This window comes from Hoplias malabaricus, unplaced genomic scaffold, assembly GCF_029633855.1.
Source record: "Hoplias malabaricus isolate fHopMal1 unplaced genomic scaffold, fHopMal1.hap1 scaffold_57, whole genome shotgun sequence".
Classification (NCBI taxonomy): Eukaryota; Metazoa; Chordata; class Actinopteri; order Characiformes; family Erythrinidae; genus Hoplias; species Hoplias malabaricus.
The window spans coordinates 75,862-93,065 of record NW_027101283.1 but is presented as its reverse complement, the minus strand read 5'-3'; the positions used below and the strand labels follow the sequence as shown (position 1 = coordinate 93,065).

General features: G+C 44.8%; 1 protein-coding gene across 5 annotated transcripts in view; it reads right to left on the bottom strand.

Moving 5' to 3' along the window:
- atp2b3a (ATPase plasma membrane Ca2+ transporting 3a) overlaps positions 1 to 17,204 on the bottom strand; it is a 47,153-nt gene that overhangs the window by 15,073 nt on the left and 14,876 nt on the right. For 3 of the 5 annotated variants that reach the window (XM_066659402.1, XM_066659405.1, XM_066659403.1), the window contains exons 3-13: positions 12,409 to 12,606; positions 11,813 to 12,070; positions 10,595 to 10,720; positions 8,423 to 8,551; positions 7,588 to 7,656; positions 7,383 to 7,421; positions 6,359 to 6,523; positions 4,741 to 4,955; positions 3,225 to 3,467; positions 2,838 to 3,079; positions 1,273 to 1,507 (exon numbers count right to left, since the gene is read on the bottom strand). In XM_066659402.1, the coding sequence (XP_066515499.1) occupies positions 1,273 to 1,507; positions 2,838 to 3,079; positions 3,225 to 3,467; positions 4,741 to 4,955; positions 6,359 to 6,523; positions 7,383 to 7,421; positions 7,588 to 7,656; positions 8,423 to 8,551; positions 10,595 to 10,720; positions 11,813 to 12,070; positions 12,409 to 12,606 (1,919 nt within the window). The remainder of the gene's footprint in view (positions 1 to 1,272; positions 1,508 to 2,837; positions 3,080 to 3,224; positions 3,468 to 4,740; positions 4,956 to 6,358; positions 6,524 to 7,382; positions 7,422 to 7,587; positions 7,657 to 8,422; positions 8,552 to 10,594; positions 10,721 to 11,812; positions 12,071 to 12,408; positions 12,607 to 17,204) is intronic. The other 2 variants (XM_066659404.1, XM_066659406.1) reach the window with 1 other exon arrangement.

The window sequence follows — 17,204 nt, the reverse complement described above, 5'->3', positions numbered from 1 at the left end:
GTTATCAGGGCGAGAGCGGCTGGGCGAGCAGTGAAGAATCAATTCTTCCAACATCTGGGAGTCACTCGTATCAACTGTCGGCCAGTGATTCATACAGTTGAATCACTTGGAGTCGATTCAGTCTCTGTTTGCGAGGCTTTCTGCAGGGGCTTTGAACTTAATATTAAATAAATACATTATGTGTTTGAAGAAAAGAAATGGCCAAATATCTTCCATAATTTTGGAGGTTAACATTTTAGTAACATATGTTTTAAATTATTGTTCATGAAAGTCAGTAATAAATAATACCTATAAAATACTATAGTAACACAAGTATTTAGGTTTAATTATTGAAAGAGGTGGGTAGTGTAGCCAAATATTTTACTCAAGTAAGAGTACTGTTACTTTTGTATAATTTGACTCAACTAAATGTAGTCACCCAATTAATTACTTGAGTACTTCACTAAGTGAAAAACTACTAAAGTACCGAGTAACTGCTGAGTAACCTGTGTTTAATAATCAGGACGTCAAACACTACGCCTGAGTGCACACAAATGTAAAACAGCAATGAACAAATTCAGAGCCTGAGAATATCTCTTAAACAACTAAAACAGTAATAAATAAAATCCTTCTGTGCTCATCTCCGCCGCGGGGATTGTGTGCATGGTCATGTGACAGCTTGGCTCTGTTTGATTGGTGAAACTGAGTCAAAAAACGTCTCTAGTGGCTACATTTGATTGATGAGACCTGAGACACAGTCCTGTGACAGAGCCTCTGTTGGAAGTCTTGACAAAACAAAACAAAACAAAACAAAGAGGTCGTGCATTTGACAGATTGATAAAAATTAGTAGCGAGTAGTGAGCAGAATGTAGCTCAGTGTAATGGATTTAATTTACTCAAGTAAAAGTAAAACGAACGCTGCATTAAACCACTGTTATAAGTACCATTTACCTAAAATGTTATGGATAAATGTAACGGCGTAAATGTAGTACGGTACGACCCACCTCTGGTTATTGTTTAACTGTATATCATCACTACACTATTATGTTTTGTAATACATCAATTACTAAAGGCTGATTGTTTTTAATTTAACGAACTAAAAGTAGAGCAAATTTTTTTAGCTTTTATACACTAAAACTAAACTATAACTAAGAGTATTAAACGACTAAGTTGAGACTGAAATTAATACACATTTTAGTCAGAAGACTAAAGTGTCTTAAAGTAAATAAAAGTCAGCTGCCCAAATGAACCTGGTTGTTTGTAGGTAGTGTGTATGTGAGTCTGAGCACTGACCTCGGGCCGGACTGGGTCCTCGATGCCCACCACGGTGATGCAGGTGAGGTTATTGATGATCTCAGCCTCGTTGTCCCAGTCGGGTGGAGGGTCTGCAGGTAGATCCCTGTACGCCACGCAGATCGTCCTCAGCCCATCGCAGGCCATCGGCTCAATCACTTTCTTCACCATCTCGTCTCTGTCTCGCGGCTTAAAGGGATGAGCGGCTCCGTCCCGCGACAGAATGGAGGAGCACCTGCAGAGAGGAGGGGAAACATAACACTGCAGTAGGTAGCAGCATCAGGATAACACACAAAGGTAGGTTTAGACTTAGTACAAGACTAGTACACTAAGGATCAGGTTTAGTACAGTGAGTGTTAGGGCTAATACAGGGTCAGGTTTAGTACAGTGAGTGTTAGGGCTAGTACAGGGTCAGGTTTAGTACAGTGAGTGTTAGCGCTAGTACACTAATGATCAGGTTTAGTACAGTGAGTGTTAGGGCTATTACACTAAGGATCAGGTTTAGTACAGTGAGTGTCAGGGCTAGTACAGGGTCAGGTTTAGTACAGTGAGTGTTAGCGCTAGTACACTAATGATCAGGTTTAGTACAGTGAGTGTTAGGGCTATTACACTAAGGATCAGGTTTAGTACAGTGAGTTTTAGGGCTAGTACAGGGTCAGGTTTAGGACAATGAGTGTTAGGATTAGTACAGGATCAGGTTTAGTACATTGAGAGTTAGGACTAGTACAGGATCAGGTCTAGTACAGTGAGAGTTAGGACTAGTACAGGATCAGGTTTAGTACATTGAGCGTTAGGACTAGTACAGGATTGGGTTTAGTACAGTGAGTGTTAGGACTAGTACAGGATCAGGTTTAGTACAGTGAGAGTCAGGACTAGTACAGAATCAGGTTTAGTACAGTGAGTGTTAGGACTAGTACAGGATCAGGTTAAGTACAGTGAGTGTTAGGACTAGTACAGGATCAGGTTTAGTACAGTGAGAGTCAGGACTAGTACAGAATCAGGTTTAGTACAGTGAGTGTTAGGACTAGTACAGGATCAGGTTTAGTACAGTGAGAGTTAGGACTAGTATAGGATCAGGTTTAGTACAGTGAGAGTTAGGATTAGTACAGGATCAGGTTTAGTACAGTGAGAGTTAGGGCTTGTACACTGATGTTTCTCCACTGGTCAGTGCAGTTTGGCTCAGTCAGGATTAAAATCCGTGATTATGTCCCTTCCTGAAGAACCCAAACTGAACGTGGGTCGTTTCTCAGTATGTGTTCCTGTGTGTTTTCACGTTCTCATGTCTTTGACAGCTGTTACCTTCCACTGCCGAAGTTTCGTTCCAATACTCAAGAACACAAGCAGCAAAAACAGTTAAAGAACCCGTATAGTGGAAGATGACGTTACACTGAGAAACATCTCAAACATGCTGAGCTGGACCGTATGGGTGGAGTTAGAAGTTGTGCTGATTACCGATTGGTCGAACATGATCAAGGCTCACAAACACAGACCACACTGACCAGCGGACAGACACCATAAGTGTTGTGTACTGCAGTGAGTGTGGACCCAAGCCCGACCCGACCCACTTCTTCAGGAGGATCTCCGAGGCTCCTTTGTTGTAGATGCGGAAGCTCCGGTCCGGAAGCTGGATGACAGTGCTCATGGATTTCCGCACAGAGTTAAAGGTGTAAACCTTAAATAGCTTCTCCTCAGGAATCTGCTCCCGGATGCACTGATAATCCCGCTTCAGATCCAAAACTAATCCCAGCAGAGCACATTCCGTCTTATTCCCAACCTGCTTCGGAAGACCTCCCTCTTTATCAGCCGGCTAGAGAGAGAGAGAGAGGGAGAGAGAGAGAGGAATAAGAAAGACCTGAACTGAGTCTAAAACAGGATTAAAGTGAGTTTAGTCTGGGATTAATCTGGGTTGTTGGGGGATTTAAGCCAGGTTTAAACCAGGATTTAGCCCTCACCATGATCTTGGAGGTGTAGGCGCTGTTGAGGGAGATGGCGGTGGTGAGCAGCTCCAGGGCGTGATGGCTGATGTGTTGTGGACTGGGAATCTCGTGGAAGTGCTGATCTCCGATGTAGATCTGAACCGCCGTCATCCTGTTGGTGGTCAGCGTTCCGGTTTTGTCCGAACAAATCGCTGTTGCATTCCCCATTGTCTCACAGGCATCCAGATGTCTCACCAGGTTGTTGTCCTTCATCATTTTCTGGAGAAACATACAGGACATGATTCAACAAGGAGAGGAACCGAAGAGATGCCTTTACAAGTGCTGACTCACCTTTACTGTATATCTAACGATATGATTTAGTGTATTGCTTATGAAATGCAGACTCATATTTACAGTATCACTCACAAAAATGCTGACTCACCTTAACAGCAGTTCATAAAATTACGCTTTTAAAATGCTGAGTCACCTTTGCTATTGCTGACTTACCTTTAGTGTATTTCTCATAACATTCTGACACACTCTTACTCTAAAGACTATAAAAATCCTGACTCATCTTTAATGTATAAGTCATAAAAATGCTTCATTCATTCATTCATTGTCTGTGACCCTTATCCAGTTCAGGGCAGCGGTGGGTCCGCAGCCTACCCAGAATCACTGGGTGCAAGGCAGGAACACACACTAGAGGGGGTGCCAATCTTTCACAGGGTGACACACTCACACATTCACTCACACACTCACACACTCACACACTCACACATTCACTCACACACTCACATCTACGAACAATTCTGAGTCTCCAATCACATACCAACATGTTTTTTTCGATTGTGGGGGGAAACTGGAGCAACCGGAGCAACCGGAGGAAACCCATGCAGACACAGGGAGAGCACACCACACTCCTCACAGACAGTCACCCAGAGGAAACCCACGCAGACACAGAGAGAACACACCACACTCCTCACAGACAGTCACCCGGAGGAAACCCACGCGGACACAGGGAGAACACACCACACTCCTCACAGACAGTCACCCGGAGGAGACCCACGCAGACACAGAGAGAACACACCACACTCCTCACAGACAGTCACCCGGAGGAAACCCACGCGGACACAGGGAGAACACACCACACTCCTCACAGACAGTCACCCGGAGCGGGACTCGAACCCACAACCTCCAGGACCCTGGAGCTGTGACAGAGACACTTCCTGCTGCTCCACTGTGATGCCATTAATGCTGACAATACTTGTAGATAATGAAAATATTGTCCTGTCTTTTATGTAAAATATAATCACTGATGATTAACCTCACTGACCTCCTCTACAGTCTTGTTAGACATGCTGACTCAACTTTGCTGCTCATTTCTAATGCTGAGTCATGTTTTGTAGTATACTCTCATTAATAATAATGACAACAAATGACATTTCTAAAGCGCTTTTTAACAGAAATGCTGACTTGTTTTTTTTATCTGGTGGTAAATCCTCACCGATCTATGTTTACAGGAGCAGGTCAGGTTCCGTTACTGGTGACTTACCTTTACAGAGTAGGCCAGAGAGATGGTGACGGCGAGGGGAAGACCCTCAGGGACGGCCACCACCAGAACAGTGACCCCGATGATGAAGAATTTAACAAAATACTGCACGTAAATGGGGCTGCACTCGGACAGCCACGGGCGATCCTGGACCACGAACGTCTCGATCACGAAGTACAGCATCAGGATAATCACAGTGATCGCTGACATCACTAGCCCTGAGACAGGGGACAGAGACAGAGACACTCTCTCAGAGGCCTCAAGGGAACAAACTGTTTCATTTACTGCAGCCCTCTGCTGTGGTAAACCATACACACATGCGTCTGTGAACTGTTTACAATATCACTTTAAACTAACACTGAATGTTTGGGGACAGAGTTTATCATGGAGCAGAGAACAGTGTTCCAGATAAATACGGGTTCCTCTGGCTTTCCAAAAAGATTTTGGAGTACGATCTGTCACACTATGAGGTTTAAATGAGGCAGATTTTAATGAAAATTCATTTAAACACTCATGAACCACCTTAAGCCATTTTTCACATTAAACATGTGAAGTATGGTTAAGGAAGGGGGCGGAGCTTGTGCAGCATGTGCAGGAGATACAGCACGATTCTCTGGAACATTCCCAGCTCTATTCACACAAGGGCTCACTCAGACATTACCCGGACTGTGTACCAGAGGCAGGATAAAATCCGGGTAACATCCAGGGCAAAGGTTACGGACATTTGCGTTCACACACACAGCTCCTCTGGATAAAGTCTGGAATAGTTCTGGTTTATGGATGTGTGAATGAGACTTTAGATGCACTTTTTCATCTCCACATGTTGCACAGTGCTAATAAAACAGAAAAAAAGTCCTGAGAAGTTAATAAAAAATCTTTTCATGCTCCTAAATTCTTGCAGAAAGTAGCTGCTGTTGTGCTGATATGTTCCGGGTGGTTGCTATGGTTACCGTGATGGAGTGGTGGTTGACATAGTGTTTAAATCGAATGTGGTTCTAGTGTGTTGTGAGGTAATTGCACACTTTATTGCACACTTTTTTTTCTAGCGTCTCCCAGTGGAGTTTAACTACACAATGTCTAGGGTTTGAAGAGTCTATAGTGGATTTCATTGCCCTTTCTTCCTCTTGTGGAAGAACGGTCCATTATTTTTCCACAGACCTGATTACTGTTTACTTTCTTTCACATAAAAACTCAAGAGAAACTCCAGAGAAACTGAAGGGCTGAAATTTTCTGTGTCAGATGCAGTCTCACAGGGGATACTCTGGGACATTAGTGGCTCTAGTTACACACTTGCTCACTGTGACTTTACCTGGAGCCTTTACTAGCGCGCTAGTGGGATAAAGTTGGCAGAAAATCAAGGGAAAATGTTGCACTCACACATACAGCTTTTGGGTTACAGTGCAGATATGAAAGACCGTTAGTTGGTCTGTTTATGTCTTGTTTGGTGGCTGAATCAAACTGGTCAGTGATAATCTATGCAGGGCCGACTCTGTAACGGCCTCTTTAATAAATGTGGGTGATCGCCAGTTCCTGTGGAGGGTTGTATTTTTTACTCTTCTGCACATAAATGAAGGCCACTCAGTAAAATTAGCAGAAGGCTCTAAAGCTCAGAGGAACTCACCCGCTTTCCCGATCTGGACAGCCAGCTTGGTGAGCTTCCCCTGGAGAACAGATTTCTCTTTCTTTGGAACGCTGGCTTTCTTCTTCTCTTTCTCCTCCACCTCTCCTCCCTCTGCGCTCTTCAAGGGCTGCATCTCCATGGCCACAGCCTCGTCCTGCTTCTTCGCTGGGGAGGGAAACATCCGAAAGATTTTAGGACAGAGAGGACACCAGGGCTTTAAAATGGACGCGGTTCCCTCCACACGTTTCAGTAACAAAACCCTTAAATACAAAGATGTTCCACAGAACTGCTGCTGAAACCCAAATCTGAGAGTAATCCTGTAGGTCACACGTTTTATCTCACACTTTGATATGAGGATATGATCTGTACCGTAGTGGACTGGATTCTTTTTCTCTGTTATTGATGGCTGTATGTGAAAATACTGAAATATTACTAGGACATAATTATTTATTGGTTGTATACATTTGTTTTTTTGTTTAACACATTATAGTAATTATACATTCAATCATTCTCCTGGTCTTTTGTTTTTTTATTCAATTGAAAATCATCTATAAATGAAGTACTATAAAAACATGAAGAGTTTATTGGATGCTGAGCTCCATCAGGAAAAAGCTGCAGAAGACTGTGATGGGTTTGTTCTGTTCTTGGGGATAATACTGTGTCCAAAAGTCTGTGAGAGTGTGGGTTTAGACCAGTTACAGATGGAGTCAGTGTCAGAGTCGGGAACGGAGCGCAGTGACACTGCTTTTTAGGTTCTTTTCTGTTGAATAAAATGAGAATGTGATTTTAATACGACACACAGTCACTGTACAATGACAGAAGAGCGGGAGCTTCATAGTAAGCTATTGTTCTGAGAAAGTAGGGCATTATTATTCAGACTTGAATATGAGAAGTCAAGGTGTGCACTGCTGCCATGAAAACACTCATGCATACTGCCACCAGTCGTTTACCAGACAAAAAGTCCACACTCAGGTCAAGCTACAGATGGTTTAATTTGTTTAATGTCAGGCTGTAAGCAGTGTACCTTTGTTCTGGTTGTTTTCCAGAGTGGCGTCCTGTTTCCCTGCAGGAGGCAAACACAGTGAAATTGAGTTTACCCACACCAGCAGGAGTCAGAGTGGTTTAAATCCACACAGATAAAGAGACAGAGGACTGTGGAGGAGAATGTGTGTAGAAAGAAGTGATGTAACAGACAAAGCCTTCAGTTCTATTCTCTCTGCTTCACGTACCATTAACAACGCTGCACTCTCTCACCGGAGCGGCCGAAAACTGCACCGACGAGCTACTATTGACCTCGGCTTTGGTTTGAAAACAGAGGATGAAGGTGGCATGCAAAACAAAGAATGAAATACATAAAAGTTAAATGAAAAACTATGGCACAATGAATCAAAATGAGTAAATAAACATTAGCAAAAAACAACGTCTTTTTGATTGAAACCTGTAAATACATGAAAATTTTTTTCCAAGAATGTTACTGTATTCTCAACCCATTTCTGTATTTGTTTTACTTGTTCAGAGCATGTTCATATTAGTGTGTGGCTCTGGAGCCCACCAACCCACACACTGTGAAACAAACCCTCAGTCAGTTTTCTGTGCGCTGCCTGATGTCAAGTGCAGAGACTTTAGAATGGCCCCGCCCCCTCGTCTGAGTCTGTCCAATCACAGCGCTGGACCCATGTTTATGTGAGAGCACAAAGACGAGGTTAAACTCAGCGAAACAGACACAACGAGCGCGGAGAAATAAGAGCACTGAGTAAAAACGGAGAAGAAAGAGAACAGAGTGAAAACGGCTAAAAACCAGAGCTTCTGCTCCTCGCTCCTCACTGCTGTGCGCTCGGGGTCGGGGTGAACAGCGAGCGGCTCATTATCATTTAAAGGAACAGGTGCTGAAAGCGGGCGTTCTGAACAGGGGCTGTTTACACAGGGGGAGAACACTGCTGTGGGGCTCGTGGAGTTTGGACCAAAGCAGGTCATATGTGTAGAAGTGCGTGACTGTGTGTAGATATATGTAGAAGTGTGTGAAAATGTGAGAATGTGTGTAGAAGTGTGTGAAACTGTCTGTACCCTTCTTCTTCTCTTTCTTCTCCTCTTCTATCTCTCCGGCGCCCAGCAGAGTGAAGATGATCCCTGTTTGAGAGTTGATCCCCACCGCTGTTACCACCATCTTCCCAGAGCCCTCCATAACATGGGTACCTGAACAAACAAACAAACAGCATCATGATGAATGCTAAATTAAATATATATATATATTTTCAAAATAGAAATGATGACAGGAAGAGTTTCACTCCTGTACAAGTGCACAGTGTGACCACAAGTTTGTGGACACTGTAAGAACATAGCTGTGAGGATCTGATGGAGTTCAGCCTCATCATCATCAGTGAGGGTAAGGGGCTGGTGTTGGGGATTAGTTCTGGATCAAACTCACCACTCAAACTCACCCCAGGGGAGCCCCATCACTCCAGAGAACACAGTTCCACTGTTCCACACACCAGAGGAACCCCATCACTCCAGAGAACACAGTTCCACTGTTCCACACACCAGAGGAACCCCTTTCAATCCAGAGAACACAGTTCCACTGTTCCACACACCAGAGGAACTCCATCTCTCCGTCAGTGTGTAGACGCCCTACAGCATTATGAAATGACAACTGCATACACACAGTGGGATTCTCTGGAGCAGCTGCACATGAGCCAAGTTTACCATTCACAATGCCTAGATTTGAACAGGCGATGAAACTTCAGACCACCTATCAGGCCTCACACCCCTCACACACCTCACACACATACACTGGGACAGAACTCTGCAACAACACACACACACTAACATCTCCATTACTGCTCCCTTACATCACAGATCATTTCTCTTCAGCAGCGTCCACTGCTCCCTGTGTTTATCTCTGTGTATTAGTGTGTGTGTGTGTGTGTGTGTTTGTCTGTGCATTTTTATTAGTACTCATGTTTGTGTGTGTGTGTTTGCATGTGTGTATTAGTGTCTGTGTGTATTACTGAGTGTGCATCAGTGTGTGTGTGCTGGTGCATGTAATCCGGTTTATACCGCTGTAAAGCCTGGCTTTGTTTCCCCCCTCTCTCTCTCTCTAACTCCCTCCCTCCCTCTCTCTCTCTCTCTCTGTCTCTCTATCTCTATATCTCTCTCTCTAACTCCCTCTCTCTCTCTCTCTCTCTCTTTCTCTCTTTCTCTCTCTCTCTCTCTCTCTCTTTCTCTCTCTCTCTCTCTCTCTCTCTCTAAAAGCTTCACGTGATTCACTCAAACGTCATAAACCTTCATTAAACCACAGCTGGAAAAGAAGCCACAGCAAACAGAAATTCTAATAACTCAGTAACCCCACTGTGGAACGATGGAACTGTGTTCTCTGGAGCATTAGAGATCCATCCAGTTTCTTTGGCACATATTTGAGTGGTGTTTGTGAAATAATCATCCAACATGAGCATCTGACCTCACAAATGATTATGTGGATGAATGCTATCAGCTCCTCACAGCAAAGTTCAACAACAGTACCCCCCCCCCCCCCCACACACACACACACTACAATTATCTAAGGAAATCTGAGGCCCCCACTGCAAACTCAGGAGGAGTACATTATTTAATGCAAACCCTCATTGGCAAAAATTAAGATTAATTATATTTTTATTCCTTTGTCTCTTTGCTTTGTTCTTTAGCTTTTTTCTTTTTCATTTTGTTGTTGTCTTTCTTTTCAAAACAAATAAACATTTAAAAAATACAATATAAGATGGACCTTTTTCCTTTTAACAACAGAGTAGATGTACACACACACACACACACACACACATAAACACATCTTTACCAGAATAATAATGATTAATAATATAAACAATGAGTACAATGAACTGAAACTAGGGCAGATCAATGTAACTGAAGATCAGCTCGTTTAAGATTCTCAGACATGGTTTATTCATAAAATACTGATCAGTGGAATGCAGGAACAATTAGGGCAAGCCAGAGTATGTTAATTAGATAATTAAACACAGAGCACCTGAGAACAAAGCCCCCCCCCATCGCTTCTAAACCATCTGCAGCAGGCTGTCAGTGCAGTGAAGAGAGGATCATACTCCAGATTAAAGCCCCTCACTGAGGAGGGGTCCACAAACAAATGGCCATGCAGTGTATACTTAAATGGAAATGTAGCTGGAGACAGACACACACCTACCCACACACACACACACACACACACAAACACACACACACACAAACACACACCTGAGAGCAGCATGGGGTCTCTGTCCACTGCTTTGCGAACGTGGTCAGATTCTCCTGTGAGAGAACTCTCGTCAATCTTCAGATCATTCCCCTGAATTAACACTCCATCAGCCGGGAGGAGGTCACCTGCACACACACGCAGACACACACACAGCAAAAACACATCAAAACACAAACACAGATTCCAGGACTAATCCTACATGTTAAAAGGCAAGTGAATGAAACCAGATGTCCTCCTCTAAAAGCCCCTCACAGAAAGTGAGGACAGTAGATGGTGGGGGACAGTGGACAGTGGAGGTGAATGGAACCAGACGTCCTCCTCTAAAAGCCCCTCACAGAAAGTGAGGACAGTAGATGGTGGGGGACAGTGGACAGTGGAGGTGAATGGAAGCAGACGTCCTCCTCTAAAAGCCCCTCACAGAAAGTGAGGACAGTAGACGGTGGGGGACAGTGGACAGTGGAGGTGAATGGAACCAGACGTCCTCCTCTAAAAGCCCCTCACAGAAAGTGAGGACAGTAGATGGTGGGGGACAGTGGAAAGTGGGTGGTGTTTAAACCCAGTCCTGGTGGAGAGGGACGTGCAGGACGCTGTGAGGGACACTGTCCTCCATCATCATCATCATCATCATCACTCCACAGAGACTCTGTAGATGGAGGATGTGCTGCTGGAGGAGGAGAGGGAATAAAACACTGGGAGTGTGATGGAGACGTGGAGTTATATACTGTGTAGTTAAAGGGTCTGTGTTAATGATTAAAAGCCTCCTTCAGTATAAATCCTGGTGGTGTTTAACCTTGTTATCATCGACTTTATATTTTTAAAATGATCTGCCGGTGCAGTGCAACACCTTCACTCCATAAATTCATTTAATACAAGTTTTAATCTATAAAATTGACAGAACGGTATTTAAATATTTGTAATATATTAATGAGAAATATTAGACACATCGACTGAATATAAAGGTGCAATACGTTGTTTTCTCCACCAAACCTTCTTCTCATTGTTAAACACTCCATTACAGTGACACCTAGTGGCCTGGATGTTTCCGAGACTTCGTACTAAATCCTATTTAAATCATGATGGCCCCCTAGTGGGGGACCCACTCTATGGAGCATAACTTGGTTGTCGTGTTTATAGAAAACAATTTATAACCTGAACCTTTACAGTTATGAATATTGTTTGCTACTGGTTGGTGTTGGAAGTGATGACCGGTTACTGACCGTATTTGACCTGGGCCACGTCCCCCACCACCATCTCGGCGACGGGGATCTGCAGAAGAACAGAGTTGCGCACCACGGCGAACCTCTGCTCCTGCTCGATCCGACTCTGCAGGCCTCTGAACTGCTTCTCTTTGCTCCAGTCATTAAACGCCGTCACAACCACCACACACAGGACCGAGAGCAGGATCGCAGCTCCTTCAATCCAGCCGGCCTCTGCCTCCCCATCATCCTCCACTCCGCCCGACACATTACCACACACTGGGGGAGAGAGAGAGAGAGAGAGAGAGAGAGAGAGAGAGAGAGAGAGAGAGAGAGAGAGAGAAATTAGAATCCAGAAGGAAATGTGATCTTATCATATTACTGGTATTATTCATTCATTCATTCATTTTCTGTAACTTCTTCATCCTGTTCAGGTTCCTGTTGGGTTCAGAGCCCACCCTGGATCACCCCAGGGCATCACACACTCACACACTCACTCATACTTGTGGACTCGGTGTGTGTGTTAAAAGATGGGGAAAATGCAGAGGTCAAATCACAATGACAGTAAAGTAATATTTTCCCTGTTTCACGTTTCATAAAGCGCTATGGGTGTCTACCCTCGCTGTCGCCCCCCGGTGGCTGGTAGAAACTGAGTCCGAGTGAGATGATGGCGGCGATCTCAAGGATGATCAGAGTCACGTCCTGAAGAGCCTCCCACACCAGCTGCAGGAACGTCTTTGGCTTCTTCGGAGGAATAAAGTTCTGTCCAAAAACCTGCCGCCGCTTCTCCAGGTCAGAGGGGTCCCCGGATATACCTGAGAGAGAGAGAGAGAGAGAGAGAGAGAGAGAGAAGGTATTTCAGTGATTGAGTGAGTAACTGAGGGAGTAAATATGTGAGTATTTGAATGAGTGACTGAGTGAATGAATGACTGAGGGAGGCAATATGTGTAAGGGTTCAGACAGGGGCCCAGTTGCCCACTAGGCCAACCCCAGCCAGCAGAGGGAGACATGGAGCCAACACACCTTAATTAAGAGAAATCAGCAGCACCTGTTTCTGTCCTGTTCTGTCTGTCTTAAGGAAAGGCCAGGAGACCTGTGATGGACTTTAACCAATTTCCTCATGTCTCTGGGGTGTTTCTCAATTTCAGCATCTCTTGGGTACATACTCAGGAGAAGCACCTCAGTGCATTTGTAGATTCAGGAGCTGCTGGCAATTTTATTGATTCCTCCTTAGCAAGAACCTTAAAGCTCCCACTTGTATCTCTTGAACATCCATTGCCAGTATCAGCTATTGATGGTCGGTCTCTTGAACCAGGAGGGGTGTCTCAACAGACCCGACCCCTTACACTACAAAATGGAAAACACACTGAATCAGTGACCGCCAATTGCTGCTGGTTCTTGGTTTCCCCTGGTTGCAGTGCCATAACCCCTGTATTGACTGAGTAATGCGATCAGTAATCACCTGCTGCTGGTTCTTGGCTTCCCCTGGCTGCAGTGCCATAACCCCTGTATTGACTGAGTAATGTGATCAGTAATCACCTGGGGGCCCCAATGCTAAGGGTTGTGTTTAGAAGTCCACCCCACCAAACCTAAAGTCAGCACCTCACTTTCAAACATTCCTGATTTGTCGCAAGTTCCCCATGAGTACTATGATCTGAGGAACGTTCTTAGTAAACAGAAGGCCCAAATCTGCCTGCCCACTGGTCACATGAGTGTGCCATCAACCTTCTCCCTGGTACTCATCCTCCTCGGGGCAGATTATTTTCTGAGTGGAAAGCCATGAAGGATTACATACAAGAAGCTTTCGCTTTGGGTTTCATTCGCCCTTCAACCTCACCAGCAGGGGCTGGGTTCTTCTTTGTAGGGAAAAAAGATAGGGGTCTTCATCCCTGCATAGATTACAGAGGTCTAAACAAAATCACGGTGAAGGATCGTTATCCTTTGCCCCTCATGACCTCAGCCTTTGAGGCACTACAGCAGGCTTCAATTTTTACTAAACTAGATCTGCAGTGCCTATAACCTTATTCGGGTGAGAGATGGTGATGAGTGGAAGACGGCCTTCATCACTCCATCGAGCCACTACAAGTACCTTGTTATGCCCTTTGGTCTAATGAATGCACCAGCCATCTTCTAATGTTACATCAACGAGGTCTTGGGGGAGACTCTAGACCACTATGCATTTGTTTATCTTGATGATATTCTTATCTACAGCCGCTCTCTCGAGGAACACATAACTCATGTCAGAAGGGTTCTCCAGAAGTAGCTTATGTAAAGAAGCATCTTTACATAAAGCTGGAGAAATCCCTATTTCATATGCCATCTGTTTCCTTCCTTGGATTTGTTGTATCTAAGGGGAGGCTGAGCATGGATTCAGCTAAAACTAAAGCAGTCATGGGCTGGCCACAACCAACATCTCTTTGATTGCTTCAGCGCTTTCTGGGATTTGCCCATTTTTTCGATGATTTATCCGGAATTTTAGCACTGTCACAGCCCCACTAACTTCCCTGACAGAGAAATCCACTGGGCAGTTTCAATGGTCAGATGAAGCCCAGAAAGGCTTTGAAGAGCTCAAACATTGCTTGGCCACAGCTCCGGTCTTACAACTTCCTGATCCAGACCTTCCCTTTCTGGTGGAAGTAGATGCTTCAGACATAGGCATAGGGGTAGTACTATCTCAGTGTTCAGCTTCTGACAAAAGGTTACACCCCTGTGCTGCCTTTTCTCATCGTCTCACTCCTGCAGAGCGAAATTATGATGTTGGTGAAAGGGAACTTTTAGCAGTGAAATTGGCCTTGGAAGAATGGAGGCAATGGATAGAGGGGGCTAAACATCAGTTCCTGGTCTGGACAGACCACAAAATCCTGGCTTATGTCCAACAGGCCAAGCACCTAAAGCCCCGTCAGTCCAGGTGGGAGCTTTTTTTGCCGGATTGATTTCGTTCTCTCATATCGACCAGGCTCTAAAAATGCTAAGCCTGATGCCCTCTCTTGGCAGTGGGATCCTCCATCCTCCGAAGACCTCCACAACCAAAGCCATTAATTCCTGAGACCCAAATTGTGGTCCCTCTACACTGGGGTTTGGAGACTGCGATCCAAACTGCCCTCCAAAGCGAACCTAACCCAGGTGGTTTTCCCCACTTCAGTAAGGGCCCAGGTCCTACAATGTGGACATGCATCACCCTTTGCAGCACACCCGGGCATCAACTGCACCCAGCAGTTTGTCCAAAGGCGTTTTCGGTGGCCCAAGATTGACCAAGTCATTCGGACCTATGTAGCTGCCTGCCAGATCTGTGCAAAAAACAAGGTGCCTCGAATACGACCGGCAGGCCTACTTCACCCCTTGCCCATCCCGTCACGCCCATGGTCTCACTTTTCCTTAGACTTTGTCACAGGATTGCCAGTATCCCAAAGCAACACTGTGATCTTAGTTATAGTAGACAGATTTTCTAAAGCCTACAAATTCATTGCCCTACCCAACTTCCATCAGCTAAGGAGACCGCCAAACTGCTCCTTCAGCATGTGGTTAGGATTCATGGGCTTCCTACAGATTTGGTCTCTGATCGTGGCCCCCAGTTTGCCAGTCGATTTTGGAAGGCATTTTGCCATTTACTGGGTGCCTCTGTGAGCCTGTCATCTGGCTTTCATCCACAGTCCAGTGGCCAGACTTAGAGGGTCAAGCAGGATCTGTAAAGAACTCTAAGGTGTCTGGTCTCTGATAATCCATCTTCTTGGACTGATCACCTGCTTTGAGCCGATAATACTTTTTTGCACTCATTCCTAGGCATGTCTCCATTTGAGTGCCAATTTGGGTATGTTCCCCCGATGTTTCCAGAGGAGGCTAAAGAAGAAGTTCCAGCAGCTGAACACTTCGTTTGCCAATGCCGCAGGGTATGGCAAAAAGTTCAAAAGGCTCTTCAGGCTGCTTCTATGGTCCAGAAGCAAGCTGCTGACCAGAGAAGAAAACTTGGGCCTACCTTTCGGTCAGGGCAGCAGGTCTGGCTTTCCACTAGGGATCTGCCCCTCCGTATGGAATCCCAGAAACAGGCCCCATGTTATGTGTGTCCGTTCAAGGTCATTCGGAGAGTGAACCTTGTCTCCTACCGCTTACATCTCCCAAGGTCCATGTGCATAAATCCTTTGTTTCATGTCTTAAGCCTGTACTCTGCAGTACCCTTGCCCCAGTTCCAGATTCCCCAGCACCACAGCTGGTGTATGGGAAACCAACATACACAGTTCGTCATCTGTTAGACTCACGGTGAATCTGAGGCCACACCCAGTACCTTGTGGACTGGGAGGGGTACGGTCCTGAGGAGCGCTCCTGGGTCCCTGTTCGAAACATCTTGGACCCTGAACTTATAAGGACCTTCAAACGTGACCATGCTGCATCATTGTGAACGTTGGATGCAGTTCCTTGGAGGGGGAGTCCTGTAAGGGTTCAGACAGGGCCCCAGTTGCCCACTAGGCCAACCCCAGCCAGCAGAGAGAGACATGGAGCCAACACACCTTAATTAAGAGAAATCAGCAGCACCTGTTTCTCTCCTACTTAAGGAAAGCCAACATGCACCTCAGTGCTCACACAAGCCTGGCTGGTAATTTTGGTAAAGTCCCTAGAGTGTTCTCCTGGGTCTCTTTCCTGTGAAATCTTCTTGAGCCTTTTGTTCTTTGTTTCTTTTATTTAAAAAATAAAATTGTTGGTATCTTTTAGTTAAATTTTGTTTTCTGGTTAGTCTGCACTTTATTCCATTAACCAACTACTCCACTAGTAGCTCACTCAGGGTTCCTTGGTTCTAACCCATCCCTGGGTAAGCTATCATCTTACAATATGTGAGTAATTGAGTGAGTGAGTGACTGAGGGAGTGAATATGTGAGTAACTGAATGATTGAGTTACCAGCCGGTTTCCTGAGGTGCTTCTCATATAAAACATTCCATATTTTACATCAGAAAACTTGTCTGTAGCTTTTTCCAGGTTTAGTTTTCTGTCTTTTCTTTGTGGATAAAATGATTGGGAGCTGTGATGTTGGAGGCTTGTGATTGGATGGTTTAAATGTATCAGTCCTACTCTGATTGGCTCTTGAATATGCACTGCATGTTTCCATGGAAACAACTGTTAGCCTGGGCAGAACTGTGAAATATATTGAAGCAGTGTTTTAGCAACTGTCTCCACTTTTAAGTGAAAATAAAAATGGAAAAATGATCAGAAATTGTATATAATTCTTCATTCATTCTTTATCTGTAAGCGCTTATCCAGTTCAGGGTCGTGGTGGGGTCCAGAGCCTACCTGGAATGATTGGGCGCAAGGAGGGAATACACCCTTGGGCGCCAGTCCTTCACATGGCAACTATATAATTTCTTATTAAACCTTAAATGTAACAAATACAACAATTTGCTGTGTTCCAGAGGCTTGTTTGCATAA